Source organism: Muntiacus reevesi, chromosome 12 (genome assembly GCF_963930625.1).
Source record: "Muntiacus reevesi chromosome 12, mMunRee1.1, whole genome shotgun sequence".
NCBI lineage: Eukaryota > Metazoa > Chordata > Mammalia > Artiodactyla > Cervidae > Muntiacus > Muntiacus reevesi.
Window position 1 is genome coordinate 1,211,360 of NC_089260.1, and position 22,087 is coordinate 1,233,446.

Consider the following 22,087-nt stretch of genomic DNA (forward strand, 5'->3'; position numbering starts at 1 on the left):
GCTTGTTCTCGGGCCCAGTGGAGAAATGTTTCATAAACTCACGTAAATCCATTTGTCATAATATTACATGGAATGCAGCTTCATTGAGTTTCCACAAATCTGGGTTTCCTGGATTTCTTTATTCTTTGCTGATGCCTTTTTGACCAAGCAGCAATAAAGGAAACACACACACCGTCCCACCCTGAGGCTGGTGTGGCCAAAGGCCCTTCACAGAGGGCCCGCTGTTCTTCAGCAGGGAATGGTTTTTTCGCAGGCCACATTTCTGCGGGTTTGGCCTTTTGACTGTTCCCATTGTTATTTCTTTCCTTCTGTGCCTCTCCAATTTTTATGCTTAAGTTAACATTTGGACTTCTCCCCCACTGTCCTCCCTCCTTATTGCAAATAATTATCCGTGGTATTTTGGCTCTGGTGGCCTGCTCTGTCCTTCTCACTTAGAATAGAGGATCATCAGCAGTTGAAACCCCGTGGGAAAAATGCCCAAGTATTTTTTAATTAGAAGAGGTAAGAAATGATAACAGCCTGAACCTCATAACCCCCATGTATTGGGTTGGCAAAAAAATTCGTTTGAATTTTTCAATCACATCGTACAGAAAAACCTGAGCGAGTTCTTTGACCAACCCAATAGCGTCGAGCGCGGTAAGTCACATCTAACATTTTGGAGCCAGCTTCTCTGGTTTGCGTTTCCCGTCTTCTCTTGCCTTTTCCCTTCCACCCCTATCCTTCCCCCTCAATCGACTGTCATGGAACTGGAGCTAGCCTGGACAGAGAAGTCTTCTCTAGAGTGTGACTGTGAAACTGAGAAGTGAACCGTGGAGGAGACACCCGGGAATCACAGATCAAGGGCGAGTTTTCCAGACAGAGGGAGGAGCATGTGTAGCACCTTACTCTGAGGCGCGTCCAGCAAGTAGAGGGGCAGAAGAAAGCCGGTAGCTGGGGGGGAGGGATGGGAAGGAGAGTCACGGAGGGAGGCAGGGGCCACGGTGGACAGTTGGGGCTTTGATCTAATTATGGGAGAAATCATCTGGAGTATGAGAAAAGGGTGCTGGGGAGTGTGAGTCACTCTCTGATTCATGGTGTGAGAGGATCCGTCTGGCTGCTCCAGAGAGAACCGCCACATACAGCCCGCGGTTCCCAGCCTTGTTGGCACCAGGGACCAGTTTCGTGGAAGACAATTTTTCCGTGATGGGAAGGGGATGGTTTGGGGATGATTCCAGTGCATTACACGTATTGGGCGCTTTATTTCTGGTATGACATCAGCTCCACATCAGATCATCGGGCGTTAGATCTGGAGGTTGGGGACCCCTGAACTACACAGAAGGAAGAGTTTCTCCCAGGGGGCCCAGGAAGTAGTCTTTTGTGGCAGCTCATTGCAAGAGAAGATGGTGACTTAGATCAGCGTGGACGCAGTGAGAATGGTGAGGAGTGATCAGCTTTAGAAAACTGGGCTGTGTTTTGGAGGTCTCACTGCCAGGACTTTGCCACATGTGTATGAGAGCAGACAAGTCCAGGGTGAATCCTAGGATTTTGACCCAAACATCCGAGAGTGAATGCCACTGACGGTGATGGAGAAGCCAAGAGTTTGGAACTGGAGTGAGAAGGAGAATTAAGAATTCTGTTTGAATAATTTTTTGTTAGATATGATAATGAGGTCTTCAAATGCACCGTGAGATGGGTGGTTGGATAGTATGTCTGGAGCCGCATAGAAAGGTTAGGGCTAGAGACATAAACTTGGGAATGAGTCTGTCTATGACATCATGAAAGGAAAAAAGTAGATTAAGGCCTTTTTGCAGTTTTTCACAAACACTATACTTCCTCCATTGCACAGCTATTCTGTCTTCCTGGAATGTTCTGTCTCCACCTCTTTGCTCAGGAAAATCCCCTTCAGATCTCAGCCTAATAACCACTTCATCTGCAAAGGCATCCCTGACAGTTCACCTAGGTTAAACTCCTCTACCAATGAATGTCTCCATGTCTTTCTCTTTTCTGGTGCATAAATGACACACACAGCTAGTGCTTTACGATGGCTTGTTCTCAAGAATCACAACAGCTCTACTGTCTCTTCACTTGTGATATGTGTCTTACTTAACACACCCTAGAGAGAATTCGGCCAAAGCAAGGAGTTTTGTTCACCAAGAACTGATTTTGTCTTTGCACAGGCATCTGGAATTATTTTCAAAGGGTTCTGGTGAAGAAATATGCTTCAGAAAGAAATGGAGTTAACGTGATAAGTGGACCAATTTTTGACTATGACTACGATGGCTTACATGACACACAAGACAAAATCAAACAGTAAGCTTTTAAATTCCAAGATCTCACTCAAGAATATTTTTCAAATATTCATGTACTAGAGAAGAGCTGATACCTCTCAACCCTGTTCTTCTTTGAATCTCTTTGCGAATTCTTCAGTTCTTTTGGACCTTTTATTAAACATGGCATTGGTAGTTGAAAGAAACAGGAATTTGTGGTAAATAAATGCACTTTCAGCTCCATAAAAGAATATGTATCAAAAGATTAAATCTTTTTCATTTATTCTTTAATAACTCTTCTGGGAATATAATAATTTTCCCTTGTTTCCCTTATTTTGGTGGGAGGGGAACTTTTAAAATTCCTTAGGTTTTCTGAGTCAGTACATCTCAATAGGAAATTGCACATAAACTTTGATCAAACCTCATTTCTGTCCCTCTCTCTGGTGCTATTAGGGATATAAAAGAATTAGGCATACTCTATTCATGAGGAACTTACAGTCTGGTGGAGAAGGCAAGAAGATATAAATAAAACGAATTCATAATCATCATTTAATTTTATACATGTATGAAACAGAGAGTAACACAAAATATGAGAGGGTTTAATTGTGATTTATAGTTAATTAGACAAAAATATTAATTTTTTCATATAGATAAGTAATAAAATAGATCTTACTGCCTTTCCAGTCATCCATAAGCGAAATTTTATCTTACTCATACATTTATTAATGGTTATTGTTATAGTTTTAAGCTCAAATTATATTATCAGCTTAATCGTAATTTCAGTATTTTGAAAATGATTAAAATGAAGACACGAGAAAACTAAGTAAGGAATTACCGCTTCCTATGCTATGCTCTACTGGAAAAGATTATTTACACTTAGCACTCAGTCCTTAGAATTTTCTTCAGTAAAGGAGTTCTCTGTACCAAGTTCAGGCCCTCACTGTGGCTTGAAAGGGCCATTCTTTTCCTAGCTCCTGTGCTTTCTGCCTCTGGCCCATTTGATACAAATCTATGAGAGTTATTCTCCTGAATGTGGATCCCACAGTGGTGCTCCCAAGCACGGAAGCTTTCAGTGGAGCATCACTGTCCAAACTCCACAACTCTGGCGCCCAGAACCGCCGGCCCTCCTACTGCGGTGCTTGCGGACTCTTCCCGACTTCCATTTCTACTCCCTCCACCTGCCATTGTGTCCAGCCTCTGCGTCTGGGTTCAGGCGGTTTTTCTTTGCCTCGACTATCTTTTCTGCTCTACCAGGTTGAGAGAAAGAGTTCGGGCATTGAAAACATTATATTCAAAGGCAGAGAAGTGGGTTAACGCTTGTAAGCGAGAAAGAGTTTCCGCTGAGAGGCCTCGCCTTGCAGTCGCGGGGGCAGCGATCACTGGCCACAACTCGGCAGAGCGCGGTCCCTCGGCCCTAACGCGTCTTGCCTCCCCTGCCAGGTACGTGGAGGGCAGCTCCGTCCCCGTGCCCACCCACTACTACAGCATCCTCACCAGCTGCCTGGACTTCACGCAGCCCGCCGACCGCTGCGACGGGCCGCTCTCCGTGTCCGCCTTCGTGCTGCCCCACAGGCCCGACAACGACGAGAGCTGCAACGTGAGTGCAGGCATGGCGCCCTCCAGGCTTCCGCTTCCGCCCCCGCTTCCGCTTCCGCCCCGCGCGCCTCTGGCTCACCGTATATCGTGCTCCATTTTCGTTGCTTTAAAAGCCTTTCTATTTTGTTGCTATTTCTTTTTACCATTTACTTGTTTATTTTTTTTAGGTTCTGTTCAGTAAGTACATAGGTATTTATTATTATCAGTATTATTATTATACAAGCCAGAACATTTCTGGAAGTGAAGGGAGGATGCTACGAAATAACAACTACGGACAGCAGGGATGAGCCATGCTTAAGTGAGGGGCATATTTTCACGCTACTTGTAAGGCTAGGGGAGCTTGTTTAGTTTTAGTTGGAGGATCGTTGCTTCACAAAGCTGTGATGTTTCTTCCCTGCGTCAGTGTGAGCCGCCCTGAGCACGCAGGTGTCCCCTCCCACCTCACCCCTCCGCGTGGTCACAGAGCCCGGCTTCGGGTGCCTGCATCACACATCACACTCCCTCTGGCGATCTGTTTTACATTTGGAAATGTATGTGTTTCAGTGCTGTTCTCTCAGGTCATCCCACCTTCTCCTTCTGTTATTATTTTGTAATTGGAGTACAGTTGCTTTACAATGTTGTGTTGGTTTCCACTACACAATGAAGTGAATCAGCTTTATGTACACCTATTAAATAAAACAAGATAAATGACTGTGCATCAAGTGTATAACATAACTGCACAGAGAAAAGAATTCAAATAAATTATGTATATGCACTCTGACCATAGGGCTTCCCACGTGGTGCTCGTGGTAAAGAACCTGCCTGCCAATGCAGGAGACATAAGAGATGCAGAGTTGATCCCTGGGTTAGGAAGATCCCCTGGAGGAGGGTACGGCAGCCCGCTCCAGTATTCCTGCCTGGAGAACCCCATGGACGACAGAGCCTGGAGGGCTGTAGTCCATAGGGTTGCAAAGAGTCAGATACAGCTGAAGCAACTTAGCACACATGCACTCTGACCATACTCCCTTAATGGGATACAGTTCAAGAACAAATAAAGCAAGCAAAGAAAATTTGAACTTTACACAGTAGATGTGGTGTTGCTAGTGATGTTGATATTTTAATTTTGAAAATTAGAAAAATGTACTGTTATAAAAGCAGCGTCCTTTGGGATTTGCTGACAGAATTCATCTTTGTGTCTTAAATTATATCCCCACCCTTGAACTAGAACACACTTGAAAAACATTTGGACTATACAAATGGGTATACACAAGTTGAGTCTTTGGAAAGGACCCAGCAAAACTGCCTAACACTGGGGAACTCTGTGTCCTAATGGCTGTTTATTTTTCAATGTAAGAGTATTGTGCGTTTACTATAGTTCTGTTTCAGTGTTTGCTCTTGACAAATGATAAAAGTGCTCAAAAGTCTTCAGTTTTGCACAAGACAAATGTATTTTATAACAGTGAAAAGTAGCACAACGTTGGTAGTTACTGAAATGAGGGAAGAGCTCCCAGGAGCTCATTAGATCATTTGCTCTACTTTTGTGGATGTTTGAAAATTTCATTAATAAAAACTTTTTAAACTTTTTTTTATATTGGAGTATAGCCAATAACTCTGGAGAAGGAAATGGCAACCCACTCCAGTATTCTTGCCTGGAGAATCCCATGGACAGGGGATCCTGGTGGGTTACAGTGCATGGGGTCGCAGAGAGACACAACTTAGTGACTAAAACGACAACAACAATAGCTAATTAAGAAATGTTGTGAAAGTTTCAGGTGACGGGCAAAGGGATTCATGTGGGGATATATATATACCCCCGTTTTCCCCCAAATTACCCTACCATCTAGGCTGCCACGTAACACTGAGCAGAGTTCCCTGTGCTACACAGTAGGAATTTGTTGGTTATCCATTTTAAATATAGACACAAACACACAGGAATATATGCTCTACACATCAGACTTCGATTTTCTACTAGTTGTAAGGGCAGGTGTAACAGGTCACCCCATTCTTAAAGAGCACAGATGACTCGACTCACTTATTCCAATGTGAAAGCAGGGCAGCAGGATGCAGAAGGCCCGGGAAGGCAGACAGGAGTCATGCTGTGTGCTCCCGGCTCCGGTCTAATGCTGCGCTTGGGGGCAAATCACGTGACCACTCCAGGTCTCTTTAATGTGATGGAAACCTTTGTGCTTCAGGGTTGATTTTAGAATAGTCTCTATGCTTCTGTTTATAGGATAGAAGGATCAGAGAGAAAATCTCTGGGAGAAAATTTTTAGTCAACAAGCGGTGCTTAAATTCCTTAATTATTTATGTAAGGTACCCTGGGAGAAACGATGCTATGTTTAACATAGTCACTCCTCCAGGCAGCCTTCCAGGGGAGAGCAAATGAAACAAGCACAGAAACTGCTTTTCACTAAAAGGCAAAGAGTCTTAAGAATAGCTTCAAGACAGATTTTCAGCTTCGCGGACAAGGTAGTTTTGAGGCTAGGTCTTCAATTACAGGTGAAGATTGAGGCTATGGCCATCTGAAACAAAAAACAATGGATGCAGGAAAAAATAGAAATTTTAAATATGGCTAAAAAAAGTTATAAGTTTGCTGAGAATATTGGAAATGAAGATCATTGTGGGAGATAAGGTTTTAAAGGTTGCGTAGAATCAAATTTGAAATAAAAGTCGTCAGGCCTTCCCTGGTGGTCTAATGGTTAAAACTCTGTGCTTCCAAAGCAGGCAGCCTGGTTTTCATCCCTGGTTGGGGAACTAAGATCCCACATTTCATGAGGCCAAAAATAATAATAATTAAAATAAAATAAAAATAGCCATAGCAGCCAATAGTAGCAGTTGTTACCATTGACTGAGTCCATGTTAACCATCCAGTATTGTGCAGTCTTGTCTCTTGTATTATTTCTCATCATCTTATTACCCTATTAGGCAGGTACGTATGACCCCCTCCCCCTCCCCTTTTATTAACTTTTGAGGAACCTATAGCTCATAAAGGAAAAGTATGTAGCATGGTTATCTGGTTACCTTCTACCTAGTCGGTAGAAGAACAGAACTTTAGATTCAAGACCTCTGTTTTCAAAAGCCCATCCTCTTTTGAATGTACCCGATTTCTATAGTGGAAGCTTGGAGCCTTAGCACCTATTTGCATTGACATTAGTGAAGTGAAAGTCACTCAGTCATGTCCGACTCTTTGCGACCCATGGACTAGTCCATGGGATTCTCCAGGCCAGAATACTGGAGTGGGTAGCCTTTCCCTTCTCCAGGGGATTTTCCCAACCCAGGTCTCCTGCATTGCAGACTGATTCTTTACCAGCTGAGCCACAAAGATAACCACAAAAAATGCTTAGACATAAGAACAATATTTTGGCCTCTGTTTTGGGAGATAAATTAGAATTGGAGAAGATTAAGCATGGTCCTTAAAGGGCTTTGGCGGGATTTCCAGGATTGAGGTAACAGAACTTGAACTGGGGTGTGGTCTTGGAAATTTCTAAAGGAAGGTGGAAGGCAGCAATATTGTATTGCAGGGATCAATAAGATCTTAGAAATAACTGGATGGGAGGTGGAGAAACAAGGGTGCGTCAAGTGAGAGAGGAGCTATCCTCAACTGATTGGCTTGACCTTCTCAATTCTGATCGTCTACACCCACAGGAGTAGCTAATGGTGTACCAGGGTGGGGGGTGGTGTAATACCTCTGGATCTGAACTTCAGTTTTACTGAAATTTTGTTGTGGGGAGGTAACATTTTTGCAAAAAAGTAAACACATATTTTATGGGGTGAAATTCAAAGTTGCCATACATGTTTAAGACAAGGCAGAGACTACAAAGATATTTCGGACTTAAGTCATGTAAGAGACACCTAAGTTCTTGGGGGAAAGGTGTTCACATTTTCCTGTCATTTGGGGAATCTGGTGACGGGGGAGCTTGAAAACACTGCTCTGAACTCAGCTCAAAGGCAGTTTTTATTCATCCCAGTGTTCTGTCTGGCGGCGCCCGCTGATGTCCTCGCGTCTTCCCCTCTGCCCAGAGCTTAGCAGTATTCCTTGTAGTGCTCATGTCAGCACGCTTCTCCCTGAAGAACCCCCTGCCACACAGACACTGTCTGTGCTTTCTTTTATTTTTTTAAATTGGAGTATAATTGCTTTACAATGCTGTTAGTTTCTGTTGTACAATGAAATTAACCAACTGTACATATTATATACCCTCCCTCTTGGACCATCCCTCCTGTCCATCCAACCCTTCCAGGTCATCCCAGAGCACCGAGCTGTGCTCCCTGGGCTTTACAGCAGGTCCCCACTAGCTGCCTACTTTACACAGGGTAGTGTATATCTGTCAGTCCCAACCTGCCAGTGCGTCCCACCCTCCCCTGGTGCCCCCAGCCGGGTCCACGTGTCCCTTTTCTACATCTGCGTCTCCATTCTTGCCCTGGAAATAGGTTCATCTGTGCCACTTTTCTAGATCCCACGTATATGCATTAATAGACAGTATTTGTTTTTCTCTTTCTGACTTCACTCTGTATGACAGACTCTAGGTCCATCCACATCTCTACAAATAACCCAATGTCATTCTTTTTTATGACTGAGTTATATCCCATTGCATATACATACCACATCTTTTTTTCCCATTCCTCTGTTAATGGACACTTGGGTTGTTCCCATGAGCTGGGTTTGGTAAATAGTGCTGCAGTGAGCATTGGGTACACGTGTCATTTTGAATTACATCCTTACTTTAAGGTCCACCTTAAAACTGCTGGGACTTGAATTCACAAGCTCATTTGGGAGGAAGGCAGGTGAAGGATAAATGTCCATAGCAAAAACAAAAAACAAAACAAAACAAACACTAAGCCAGTCCCTGGATTGTGCTTTCATTTGCATTAATGTGTAAAGTTATTTATTTTTAAAGTTTTTCTTTTTCTCTCTTGGGTCACTTGAACTTTTATTTGACTTTTATTAGTTTTGCGTTTCATACTAGAGTCTCCTGCAGCAAATACTTCAGTGGGTTGCCAGCTAGCAAGAGGCAGAAGTCATTTTATTCCTTGTAGTGTAGCCCAGTATTTTGACTAATTGGAGGCTGGATTTTAGCCTGTGAGAACCAGAGGAGAATGCCTCTCAGATGAAATTGGCAAATCACTTCCCTAGAAAAGAAATAGCAAAAGACAGATTTTTTCCCCAAATTCTTATAATCCCAGCTGGCCATTATTTAAATTACGAAAAACCTTTTCACCCCTTGTCCACACATTCAAAAGACTGCGTTTACAAAGGAAACATTACACTTACTGACCATTGAAAAATCAAATGAATGAGTCGAATATGAAAATTCTCCCAAAATATCTCTTCGTGCTTACTCTGCTTACTCTGAGGGGGTCCCGACCCATTTGGAGACCTCCTACTTCGTTAATTATATATGGTCACACTGAGGACTGGTCAGTACCGTTGTGGGCAGAGTTATATTTAGGCCTGTCCTTTCCTATGAATCCCAAAGATCTTGGTCAGCCTGGGTGAGGAGGGTGGGGCATGGAGGGTTAAAATCCTTATTTCCTCCAGCCTCCAAAGCAATTTCTTCCTGTTTCTTCCTTCTGATGGGGATGGCCAGGCATCAGTTTTCTGAACCAACACCCTCCTGGACGTATTTAGCACTGGCACGAGCTGCCAGAGCTCCCCGTCCAGGCCCGTGTGGGTTGGAGCTTTCCGAGAAAACTCAGTGCAGGTTCTCGGGCTTTGGTGTAGCTTACGGAGACCGCTTGCGGTGGCAGACTCCGGCGAAGGCGTGCCTGAGCTGTCTCAGTCCTGGGACATGCAGCTGCCCTTCAACTTGTAGAAAGACTCTTGGCAGCCGTGGCAATTTGGGAATGAGATTATTTGCAAAGACCCTCTTGCCCCCTCTCTTCTCTAAAGGTAGACATTTCCCCACATTCTCAAGGTTCTCAGATCTCATTCTTCCTCTCAACTTCCCTCAAAAGTAAAAAATATTTTTTAAAAGGATTTTTTAAATAATGCTTTGTTGGCATTTTTCTTTCTTTCTTCTTTTTTTGCTAATTAATTATTGATTCATTTGGCTGCACCGGGTCTCAGTTGTGGCATGTGGGATCCGGTTCCCTGACCAGGGATCGAACCGAGCCCCCTGCTCTGGGAGCACAGAGTCTTAGCCACAGGAGCACCAGGGGCGTCCTGGCACTACTGTTTCTCATTTCTCCTTAGATGTGAAATAAATTTTTAGTGCGAGACATTTAAATGTCTTTCCCCTCGAGTCTGGGCCAATGAGGCGACTGACTCTTGGGAAGCGGTGAAGACAGACAGAGATTTCCTTTCTTCCCATCCTGGGAACGCCCGTGATGGCTTTTCCCTCTCTCCTCCTTCCTCCTCCCCGTCCTTCCCCCTGCCTCGGAGCTGCACAAGCCTTCTTCGTCTTCTGTACCAGTGAAGGGTCAGACGCTCTAGCGAGGTCTCCGAGGCAGGAAGCGGAAGGGCTGCACTTCCAACCCCGGCCTCTCGGGCCCCAAAGTGCCAGGTGTACCCACTGGGCGGCTCAGTTGGTATAAGTTGAGTCAAACTCATTCCAATGTCAGTTCATTGCAGTCTAGTAGGTGACGTCACAGATCTAGCATGTTCTTCAGAAGCTCCAGGGGCGCCCACAAGCTCTGCACCCCCCGGGGAGGCCGAGGCGCTGCCGCCCTCCCGCGCTCGGCTCCTCGCTGCAATTCAACCTCGGGGCAGACAGACAAAGACTGATTGCTACGCGGCCTTGCGCTCTCCCGACCTTGATTTCTGTTCTGAGGACCCACTGAGTCAAATGCCCTCTTGCACCACACCTCGCTTTTATTCGGTCCAGCTAATCGCCGCTGAAAATGCTTCCAGCCGAGGGCCGGTATTTGCGGTGCATTGTGGCGGGGATGTGGGAGCCGTGGGGAACCCAAGGGGGAAGAAAACACCTTGGCTTTGGGCGCAGGAGTTCGCAGAGGTCGTGTGTGGACTTGGACCAAATGGAGCGTTTGGAGAAACGCCTTTGGAAAATTCTGACTCTGATTGTCTTTCTTTTCCGTGGCAGAGCTCAGAGGACGAGTCGAAATGGGTAGAAGAGCTTCTCAAGATGCACACAGCGCGGGTGCGGGACATCGAGCATCTCACCAGCTTGGACTTCTTTCGCAAGACCAGCCGCAGCTACCCGGAAATTCTGACCCTAAAGACGTACCTGCAGACGCATGAGAGCGAGATCTAGCCTTCCGGCCCTCTGCGCTGCAGGCTTATCAACTGGTGTATATTTTTATATTGTTTTTGTATTTATTAATTTGAAACCAGGACATTAAAAAAAAATGCTAGTATTTTAATCCTGTACCAAATCTGACATCTTACGCCTGAATGACTCCACTGTTTTCCTCTAATGCTTGATTTAGGTAGTCCTGTGTTTTGAGTAGAGCTTGTAATAATTACCGCAGCTTGCATTTTTAGTGGAAGCTTCTAAACGGTGCTGCATATTCCATATTTGCATTGAGGAAATCTCAATCTTCCAATGCACAGTTGCCACATTTAGTCCCGTACTGTGTTAAAATACTGATTTTTGTAAAGTTGCATTCATTTATTGTTAATTATGACAGACATTTAAACCTTATAGACCAATATAGACCAATCTTAAATATAATAAATCACACATTCAGTTTTTTTTTTTCTGGTTTTATTTGGTCTTTGTTTCATATAAATTAGAGGGTTTGCTTCTAGTGTATTTCATGCATGAAAAGGATACATTTCTTGTATTGGGCCCTCTTCCCAGTTGGATATGGTTTACATAGACAAAGGGATGTTCTTAATGGTCCACCGTGGTGGCTTGAATGAGATAGAGGATGTATTGATAACATATCTGTGGGAGATCAGAAGGACAGAGGGAGAAGGGAACCAGAACCCCTGAATATCCTGTCTCACCTATCTATTTTTAAAAATATTTTGAATGTTGGAGGAACAGGTTCTTTTGATTAAGTTGTTTCAAAGCTTTTATTGAACTTAGCTGAGAGTGTACGAAGCATATATTCTGTATAAGCATCAACCTAAGAACCAGGAAGGATATAAAGAGAAATAAGACACTGAGATGATATATAGGCATGAAAGTGTATTTAACTAATCAAGGTAGAGAATAATGAATGCTAAGTGAACAGTGTTAGAGTAACTCAATATGACGGAAGGGTTTGAATGATAGATGGGGTGATTTTTGATGGACCCAATTGTGGCCATAAGTAATAATGAAGCACAAAGTGAGGAAGTCATTCAGAGATTTTCTGTCCTTCTGATTGTGTTATGGATAAAGGGGCTTCTCAGTACTGCCGTATTTCTAACAGTTAATAATCTTCTCTTAAAAAAAAACAAACAAAAAAACAAAGAATAGCACGTTAAATTTTCCTTTAAAAATAAATTCGCTTAAGGGAACTTCCCTCGTGGTCCACTGGCTAAGACTCTGTGCTCCCAATGCAGAGGGCCTGCATTCGATCCTGGTCGGGGCACTAGATCCTACATGCCCAAACTAAAAGATTAGATACCACACACCCCAACGAAGGTCCCAGGTCCTGCATGCCAGCTAAGACCTGGGGTAGCCAAAGAAATAAGTATTAAAAACATTTTTTTTCTTAAGGAACACATTGTGTTAAAAAGTACATAACAAAAGCAGGACAGATGGTATATGGACAGTGGGGATATGGGAAAAATCATGAAAGTGGTATGAGAAAAACTGATGTTTGGGAAACACAGCTACAGGAATACACTGGAAGAAGTGCTGTGGTAATACTGATGACAGCTGTATTTATCCAGCAACTGCTATGTTCCATGCACATCTCTGGCCCTTCGTACGCTCAGGGAAAATTTTATGGAAAAGGGAAGAGGTGAAGGTGGGGATGGGCAAGGCTGGAATTGGGCTTTGGAGTTTGGGGTAAATAGGGTGGGAGCGAAGCCATAGTTAATCATTAGTCAAATTCATTTCACCTGCCTTGACAAATCAAAGTCATCTACAAAAACACTTGCATGTCCTCCAAGTGGCATGTAGCCTAAACAATAAGAGGTTTGCCCAGACTGTTTCCCAGAAACTTGGAGTCAGCTGTGTCTAATTTGAGCTGAGCTGGTTAAGACTGGATAGGACTCCCTACCCTCCAACTGGGCATGCGCAAACACCCACTCTCAGCGACCTTCTGACCTCACAGAGCCGGAAGGTCCCCCTGCAGGTCATGCTGTGTGCCTCCGGGTTTTGAATGTGCAGAGGCCTGTTGCTTGGTCACACCTGCACAGAGGACGATGACTACTGTACCTTCTCCCATCACCTCTCCCCGTGATCTTCCTGCTCCCCAAGCCCCAGACCACCCTGCCGCTTCAGTTTTTTATCCCATAAACACCCCAAGCTCCTTGTCTTCTGGGAGATGGATCTGACCTGACGTGTCTCTTCACTTGGTTGCCTTTCAAATAAATAATCTCTCTGCTGTAAAAGTCGGTGCCTCAGCGTTTTAACCTGCCGCCCATCAGGCAAAACAAATCTGGTTTTGGTAACAGAAGTGTGGTAGAAACGAATTGGGATATCACTCACTGTTTAGTATCATGTCGTGATTAATTCATCATCTACTACATGTCAGTACCTATACTTGCTGTTGAGGATGAAACTAAATAAGATAAACATGGTTCCTTCACAGAATTTGTACTTTAGTGGAAAATAAGAGACATTCAAAAACTGCAGGGCTTCATTATGATACGCACAGTGAGAGAATTAAACAGGTGCTGAGGGGCAAGAGAGTGGAAAGAGAAGCGGCTTCGATGACAATACAGCCAACACGTGAGGATGAGAAAAGCTGCCTCAAGAGCAGAAATAAGGAAGAGCCTGCCCAGGGACTGGGGAATTCGAGACCCAGAAGTACACGCCTCGGCACGGTGCTCTTGCGTGAGAGGTCTTGAAACAGGAAAGGCTGATAAGGGATACGGTCCTGCCCCGAGAAGTCAACCTACAGATTTTGGGAGAGGCCCAAACAGGGAGAAGTCGATCAGTCTTCTGGAGTCCTTCTCCCTGGAATCCATGAGAAGGATGAACAACGTGCCTGCCACCAGGAAGGATGCTGAGTCAGAATGACTGGCCAAAGACAACCAGAAACCCCCAGTCCCGTAAAGCCCTTGCCTGCAAGACCGAGGGCAGAGCAGTTCTCCTGGTTCTATCACCCGGGTGCCCCTTCCCAATAAATTTTTTGCTTGGCCAGCGCGTGTCTCCTTGGAAAATTCATTTCTGAGCATTAGACAGGAGTCCACTGTCAGGCCTGGGAGTGGGGGAGGGGTCCCCCTTCCTGCAACACGAGGACTAGGGGTGAGAAAGACTTTGGCATGTGTGAGGGTCTGAAAGAAAACAGGTGTGCCCAGACACAGAGGCGGGGTTGTTAGGGGACAGGTCAGCAGATCCTTGTGGGCACCACTGAGGCATCTAAGTGCAACGGAAAATAATTGAGAAGTCATTGGCCGAGGTATGACAGGGTTCCATTTAAGATTTCAGTGTATTGGCCTGGATATGCCGTAATTATATAGCCTCCTCTCAATCTCATTCCACAAAGTGCAACTGATACTAGAGAGTCCAGCCAGTTAGGTGCAATCCGTCAGTCAGTCAGTTCAGTTGCTCAGTCGTGTTCGACTCTTTGCGACCCCATGAACCGCAGCACGCCAGGCCTCCCTGTCCATCACCAACTCCCGGAGTCCACCCAAACCCATGTCCATCGAGTTGGTGATGCCATCCAACCATCTCATCCTCTATCATCTCCTTCTCCTCCTGCCCTCCATCTTTCCCAGCATCAGGGTCTTTTCCAATGAGTCAGCTCTTTGCATCAGGTGACCGAAGTACTGGAGTTTCAGCTTCAACATCAGTCCTTCTAGTGAATATTCAGGACTGATCTCCTTTAGGATGGACTGGTTGGAGAGTCTGAAATGCAGTACTTGGATGTAGTCTCAAAAATGACAGAATGATCTCTGTTCATTTCCAGGGCAAACCATTCAATATCACGGAAATTCAAGTCTATGCCCTGACCAGTAACGCTGAAGAAGCTGAAGTTGAACAGTTCTATGAAGACCTACAAGACCTTCTAGAACTAACACTCAAAAAAGATGTCCTTTTCATTATAGGGGACTGGAATGCAAAAGTAGGAAGTCAAGAAACACCTGGAGTAACAGTGAAATTTGGCCTTGGAGTACAGAATGAAGCAGGGCAAAGCCTAATAGAGTTCTACCAAGAGAACGAACTGGTCAAAGCAAACACCCTCTTCCAACAACACAAGAGAAGACTCTACACATGGACATCACCAGATGATCAACACAGAAATCAGATTGATTATATTCTTTGCAGCCAAAGATGGAGAAGCTCTATACAGTCAGCAAAAACAAGACCAGGAGCTGACTGTGGCTCAGATCATGAACTCCCTATTGCCAAATTCAGACTTAGGTGCAATAATTCTGCACTAATACTCCTAACAGCAGCATTGCAAGATAGAAGGGTCATTCCATTTTTAAGAACTATTTGCTAGCTCTTTGCATAGCTAGACTTGCACTTCACCTCAGATTGAACTCTTCTCAAAATAGACTATACCTGAGGCTTTGGGGGTGAGCAGTTAGCAAATTTAGTTGAGTACTGCTCCTCTATTTTTAATCCTTAGGTCAAATCTTTCTTTCTCATAAATAAACTGCATACCAACCACTGTGTATTTCAGGTGAGCGGTTTTGCCGATAAACACATGTCATTAATTGGGGGGTTATTTATGAAAGTCTCTGAATGGACAGGGACTCTATTAAAATGAGGTCTGGAAGATTATTTTAAGTTGGGGGTATTTTTTAAATTTTTTTATTTTGAGACCTTGGTTCATTCATGCTTTCATTGAGCTAGTTGCCAACTGCTTGCTAGCATGGTGGTCCTGTTTTAGCAGATAGGTTCAGAAACTGCCTCTCTAAAAGGAGCCCACTGTAAACAGAGTAAACCAGGAAAGCGCTGCATAGTTTCTCAGGGGTAAAAACATTCTGAATTGTTTAGAAGAGAGATGACTTAAAAAAAAAAAAAAAATCTCTGCACAAAAGCAGGGTTTGGCATCCACTGGGTTTGCCCAGATTCGGGGCCGTCCGGTCCTGCTTTGGGAAGGGCTGCTGCGGACTGAGGATGTTCCCCCCTCCAGCTGTCTCTCTCTAGCTCTTCGCTGAGTCAGGCCGGGCCGCCTTGTGGGTGGGAAGTGGTAAAGGCGGCAGGAATTCTCCCATGAGGGGAGGGATTGTCCGGGGCCGTGAGGAACAAGATTGAGCTGTTTGAGTTTGCAGGCTGGGGTGAGCAGGGCGCCGCGAGAGGCTCTCCAGGAGCGGCAGGAGCTCCTACCTGGGTTGCACTTCCAGGAGGCGTCTGTCCTGGCCCCCTCCTGGCCCCCGCATGTCCCCACCCCTGGCAGGCGGCTAGCTTCAGATGGAATGGCAAGGGGGACGTGCTGCCCCGGCCCTGTGAAGCTTTGCCGCCCGGCTCTTGGGAGCAGGCCCAGCTGCAGCCCCTGTGTGAGCTCTGCGCTCTGTTCCCCCTAATCCTTCACGGGGTTCTTTTCCAGCCTTTAAGTGGAAACTCAGGTGCTATTAATGTTCAACTGAATACTTGAGACACTTGGCAGTGTTCTTATTGAAAAATGCCTAAGAAGGATTTTAACTTTAAACGTCTTTTGGTATATTGGGTCATGCTCATGCATGCTAAGTGACCTCAGTCGTGTCTGACTCTCCGTGACCCCATGGACTGTAGCCCCCCAGGCTCCTCTGATCATGGGATTCTCCAGGCAAGAACAATGGAGGGGGTTGCCATGCCCTCCCGCTGGGGCTCTTCCCTACCCAGGGTCAAACCCAGGTCTCTTAAGTCTCCTGTATTGGCAAGCACGTTCTTTACCACTAGCGCCCCCTGGGAAGCCCATATCGGATCATGCATATGTGTTAAAATATAGTCACAGTGTAAAATGACTTTAGTGAGAACAATAATGAAGACCAACTCTACCTTAATTGGAAATTAGCGTTTATAGCCTGGTAGGCTACAGTCCATGGGGTCTCGAAGACTCGGACACAACTGAGTGACTTCCCTTTCAGTTCACTTTCCTGCATTGGAGAAGGAACTGGCAACCCACTCCAGTGTTCTTGCCTGGAGAGTCCCAGGGACGGGGGAGCCTGGTGGGCTGCCGTCTATGGGGTCACACAGGGTCGGACACGACTGAAGGGACTGAGCAGCAGCAGCAGCTACTATACACCAGACTATGAGCTAGTGATCTTACCTCTGTAATGTTTTTCACTATCGTAACAGCTCTGACGTACTTTCTAAACCCCACATTTTATAGCTGAGAAAAATTAGACTAAGTTGGTCAATGTCATATAGAGAAAGAGAGGAAAGGCAAGATTTGAGCCCCCCTCTGATTCCCAGAGCCATGCTGGTACTACACACCGCAGTGTCTCTCGGGCAGGAAGAGGAGAGGAACAAATGGGAAGGGACACTGAGAAGCGACGACATTCGGAGCAGTCAGACTCCCGAAGAACTGGTCAAACGTCTTACAGGGAGAAAATGATAGAAGACAGTTCTAGCAAACACTTGCAAAACTATGAGTTCTGAGGGATTGTAACACTGTCAGGGAATGGAAATTAGTTTCGTGAAGCATCTCGTGCTAGGTTTGGAGCTGGATGTGGAGATGGAAATTTAGGCTGGTCAGGCTGCGTTCAATAACAAGGGAGCTTGCTGAAAGGATTCAGGCTTCATGCTGATGGCTCTTGGAGTCCATTGAGAGAAATCCAACCAGGACTGTGACTGAGGAAGCGCCACCTTCTTTCAGCTCATAGCACAATTTGGAGACGTATCCAGGGTAGTGCGTGATTGTTACTGAATGTAGGGATGGAGGTGGAGACAATTCCACCAGTCTCGGGGATGGGTTAAGTAGAGTCCCTGTGCCACAGCACACACCCAGTGGTCACCCAGTTTATTAATATCAACAGAGCATGTGTGTCAACCCCAGTCTCCAGGACACCCCGCTCTTCCCCAGTCCCCCTGGTATCCATACTTGTTCTCTATGTCTGTGTCTCTATTTCTGCTTTGCCAATAAGGTCATGTGTACCATTTCTCTAGATTTCACATATGTGCATTAATACACGATATTTGTTTTCCTCTTTCTGACTTACTTCACTCTGTACGACGTTCTCTGGGTCCAAAAGGGAGGGGATATATCTTAATGTATATGTATGACTGATTCATTTTTCCATGCAGTAGAAGCTAATACAATATTGTAAAGCAATTATCCAGCAATAAAAATTAATAACAAAAGAAAATTTAGGGAAAACCTCTTATAGGAATGATTTTAATTTTGTGTAATGAAATGGTATTGCATAGATTTTTATCATGCAATAAGACATTTTTGCATCTATACCTAATTTTGAATTACATATGAAAAGATACAGTAACTCAAATTAATTTATTTATAACATATGATCAATGGCATTACATTTCCTGGCTGTTAAAATTGTGTTTTATAGTGTTAATAACAAATGTAATAAAAAGTATTTCCTTAAAAGATAAAATAAAATATATATTTGGTACATAAAAGTAGCTTTGGGGGTGGAAAGGTGGGGAAAAGTTGACAGAAAAATGTGTGCCTTTGTGCTTAATCGCTCAGTCGTGTCTGACTCTTCTACCACATGGACTGTAGCCCGCCAGGCTCCTCTGTCTATGGGGATTCTCTAGGCAAGAATCCTGGAGTGGGTAGCCATTCTATTCTCCAAGGGATCGAACCCAGGTCTCCTGCACTGCAGGTAGATTCTTTGCCGCCAGCCACCAAGGAAGCCTGACAGGTAAATAGGAGATTCAGTACAGAAACTGAAAGAGGAATAATAAGCATAATTCAGAGGCTTTTAATTCTGGCAACTGGGGAGATGATGGGGCCGAAACCTCAAAATTCTCAGAAAAGGAACAGGTGGAAAGATGCTGGCGGAACAAGGAGATAATACGTTATTAATTCATAAGGGCTGAAATGGAAGCATGAGCAAGCCATCTTCGTGAAAGTGATCAGGAAGCAGGCAGAGAAGGAGACCCAAGGTAAGGAAAAATCGACACCCCTGGTATGTAGGTGTTAGTTAATATAATACGCGTGGGCCCCATGACCCCTGTAAAGTATGCAGAGCAAGAGAAACCAAGAGAGAGCAGGAACGCTAGCATTTCAGGGCAGGGGAGAGACGGCAAGTTCACATTAGGCAGTGGGGCACACTCTGGAGATGTGTGGGTATACAGGTTTAGGCAGCTTTAAGTCTAGTATTTCTCATCTGTAAAAGGGTGATGCGGGACCTGCTCGGCGGTGGTGAAGGCTCCATGCTCTCAACGCAGGGGGCGCAGGTTCGGTCCCTGGTTGGGAGCTGTGATCCCACATGCCTCGAGGTGCAGCCAAAAAAGTAAAAAGAAAAAAAGTGATGACAATAACTCTTTTCAGCATCAGCAAAAGAATTGTGGCAAGAAACCTCATTGAAATATAAATTGATACATTTTCCCTCCATTTTTAACTCCACTTCCTAGCAAGGAAAGCATTCCCTTTTAAAGTGTTTTCTTGGCTTCAGGGCTTTTTGCAGAGTGGGTGTGGGGAGCAGCAGTAGTCAATAATTAATGGATTTCCTGTCTTTTGTGAAAACCTAAACCCACTGAAGAAGTGGAAAAAAATAGTCTTTAGTGTGCCAAGAGAGAGAGGGGCCTTTCCTGGGATTCAGGACAGGGAGAAGCCTGCAGATTCAAGCGGTGATTATACCCCAGGAGGGCTTCCCTGATGGCTCAGATGGTAAAGAATCCACAGTGCAGGAGGCCTGGGTTCGATCCCTGGGTCAGGAAGATCCCCTGGAGAAGGAAATGGCACCCCACTCCAGTGTTCTTGCCTGAGAATCCCACGGACAGAGGAGCCTGGTGGCTGGAATCCATGGGTCGCAAAGAGTTGGACATGACTGAGTGACTAACATGTACACTCCAAGGTGTGCTGTGTGTTCCTTTTAGGGGGCAGAGCCCTAGATTCTGGCATCCTGACCTCAGCCTGGACATGGAAGATTTCCAAGGGATTTCAAGGGACTTGAAGATGCACCATGGAGGCACCCATGCCCACTGTCCTTCTCCCATCGTTCCCCATTTACTAGATTCTGGACTAATCAGGGGTGAGGCAATGATGGGACTCTCCACAAAGACTGAAATAAAACGTGTAAGCCACGTAAACTGGAGTTTAGATTAGAAATGCAATTTATTTTAGGGAAACAGATTTAGGGAGTGAACTACACTATAGACTAGCTACATTTGGAAAATGCTTAGCATCAGCTTTATCTATGTCAAGTGTTCAAGAAAATTATCTAAATAAAGAGTGAAGGAGAGTCAGGAAGACAAAAAATCTTAACGCATGCATGTGGAATCTAGAAGAACAGTACAGATGAACCTATTTGCAGGGCAGGAAGAGAGATGCCTACATAGAGAGTGGAGTTAGGGACATGGTGGGGGCGGGGTGTGTGTGTGATGAACTCGGAGGTTGGGATTGACATGCATACATGACAATGTGTGAAAGAGAGAGCTAGTGAGGACCCGCCGTACACGCAGGGAGGTCAGCCCTGCTCTGAGACCACCCAGCCGGGTGGGATGGAGGAGGGAGAGGGATGTATATGTGTCCACAGAGCTGATTTCCCTCCTTGTCCAGCAGAAAGCACCACGACACTGTAAAGCAGCTATCCTCCAACGAAAACAAAGGATCCAGGAATAAACATGTTCATGGAAGAAGTATCTTGAAAGGTAGGGAAAGAATAGAGAAAGAGTGAGTATTGTGAAACCCAAGGACAGAGACATTTTCAGGACGGAGGAAGTGGTCCGTGATACCAAATGCCAGAGGGAAGTTAAGTTAGACAGGAATTTGAAAGCATCCATTTGAATTTTGCAATAAGGTGGCCATCCAAGACCTTCCTGAAAGCACTATCAATGAAGGGGTCTGAGAAACAGCCACACTGTCCTGGGAGGAGGAGAGAATGGAGACCATGTGGGAGGCAGGCAGTGGAGACTGGCCCTTTGGAGTTCAGAAACAGGAGAAACAGACAATATTTGCAGATGGGGAGAGCTGAGGGAGCAATTTGTGCTATTTAGGATGGGAAAACTTTTCATAGGCTGTTGAGAGGATTTGATCATCCTGGAAAGACACTCATGGGTAAAGCAACTGAATTAGAAACAAATTCAAAATTGAAAGCAATGGATGAATAGTCAGCTGTCGTGGATTTGCCTTCAAATTAAAGAACTAATAGAATTATCTCTTGGATTGTGTTAGCATAGAACGTATGACATCCATCGAGCTTTGCAAAATGGTGGTCTGCAGGCTGCATACAGGTTACTTTGCTGAGTCCATGGGATATTTTTTAAAGATTAGACGCCAAAGGTTTTTAACCTCTCCTGAAACATTGAGAATCTTTAATTTAGTCGTTGTTCGTAGGCTACTGTTCCTGTCAACCCTCAGTGGGAGTCTGTTGGTCTGACCTTAGCAGCATTCTCAAGCATTTTCTAGAACAGGGTTGGCAAAGGTTTTCTGTAAAAGGCTTTGCCATTCAACCTCTAATTGCTCAACTCTGCCACTGTAGACTCGAATCAACTGTAGACAGCACAGAAACGAATGGGCTCTGTTTTGTTCTAATACACCCACCTGTCTTATTGTTCTTTATGCTCCCGATGGAATACCACTTGCCATTTTTTATTGTGTTGGTACTTTTGTTTTTCATACTTGTCCTACTGCATTACTTTAATTTGCTTGCCTTTACTTTTAAATTTTTTATTAATTTAAAAAAAATTTTATATTAGTGTATAGCCAATTAGCAATGCTGTGATAGTTTCAGGCAGACAGCAAAGGGACTCAGCCATACATAGACATGTATCCCTTGTCCCCCAAACTCCCCTCCCATCCAGGCTGCCACAGAGCATTGTACTTCGCTTGTCTTTAGACCCTTGATTTTGACTTCCATGTAGGCTCATCAGACGCTTTGGACTGAAGGACTCAGTGCTAAAACCCACAAAGTCTTGAGTAAACTGTGATGAACTGGTCACACCACCCTGATGTTTGCATTATGTTACATTTGTATCCTAATCTACTTTGCCATGGAAAATGCACCGTCATTTTCCTTAATTAGTTAAAAAAATCTTAGTAATCTTTGGTCTCTTTCTGTGTTAGGGCTTTGTTTGCCTTTTCAGTAGTAACTCCAGGAGTGTTCTGCTTTAGTAAGTTTATCTCCTCCCCTTCAAAGGGGT

General features: G+C 44.8%; 1 protein-coding gene across 7 annotated transcripts in view; it reads left to right on the top strand.

Annotated features, from left to right (window-relative positions):
* ENPP2 (ectonucleotide pyrophosphatase/phosphodiesterase 2) overlaps window positions 1-13,149 on the top strand; it is a 131,511-nt gene extending 118,362 nt beyond the window's left edge. For 3 of the 7 annotated variants that reach the window (XM_065903044.1, XM_065903046.1, XM_065903045.1), the window contains exons 24-26: window positions 2,157-2,289; window positions 3,687-3,843; window positions 10,859-13,148. In XM_065903044.1, coding sequence (XP_065759116.1) covers window positions 2,157-2,289; window positions 3,687-3,843; window positions 10,859-11,029 — 461 coding nt within the window. In that variant the 3' untranslated portion in view covers window positions 11,030-13,148. Of the gene's footprint in view, window positions 1-2,156; window positions 2,290-3,686; window positions 3,844-10,858 lie in introns of all 7 variants that reach the window. The other 4 variants (XM_065903049.1, XM_065903047.1, XM_065903050.1 and 1 more) reach the window with 2 other exon arrangements.
* The last annotated feature ends 8,938 nt before the right edge of the window (window positions 13,150-22,087 follow it).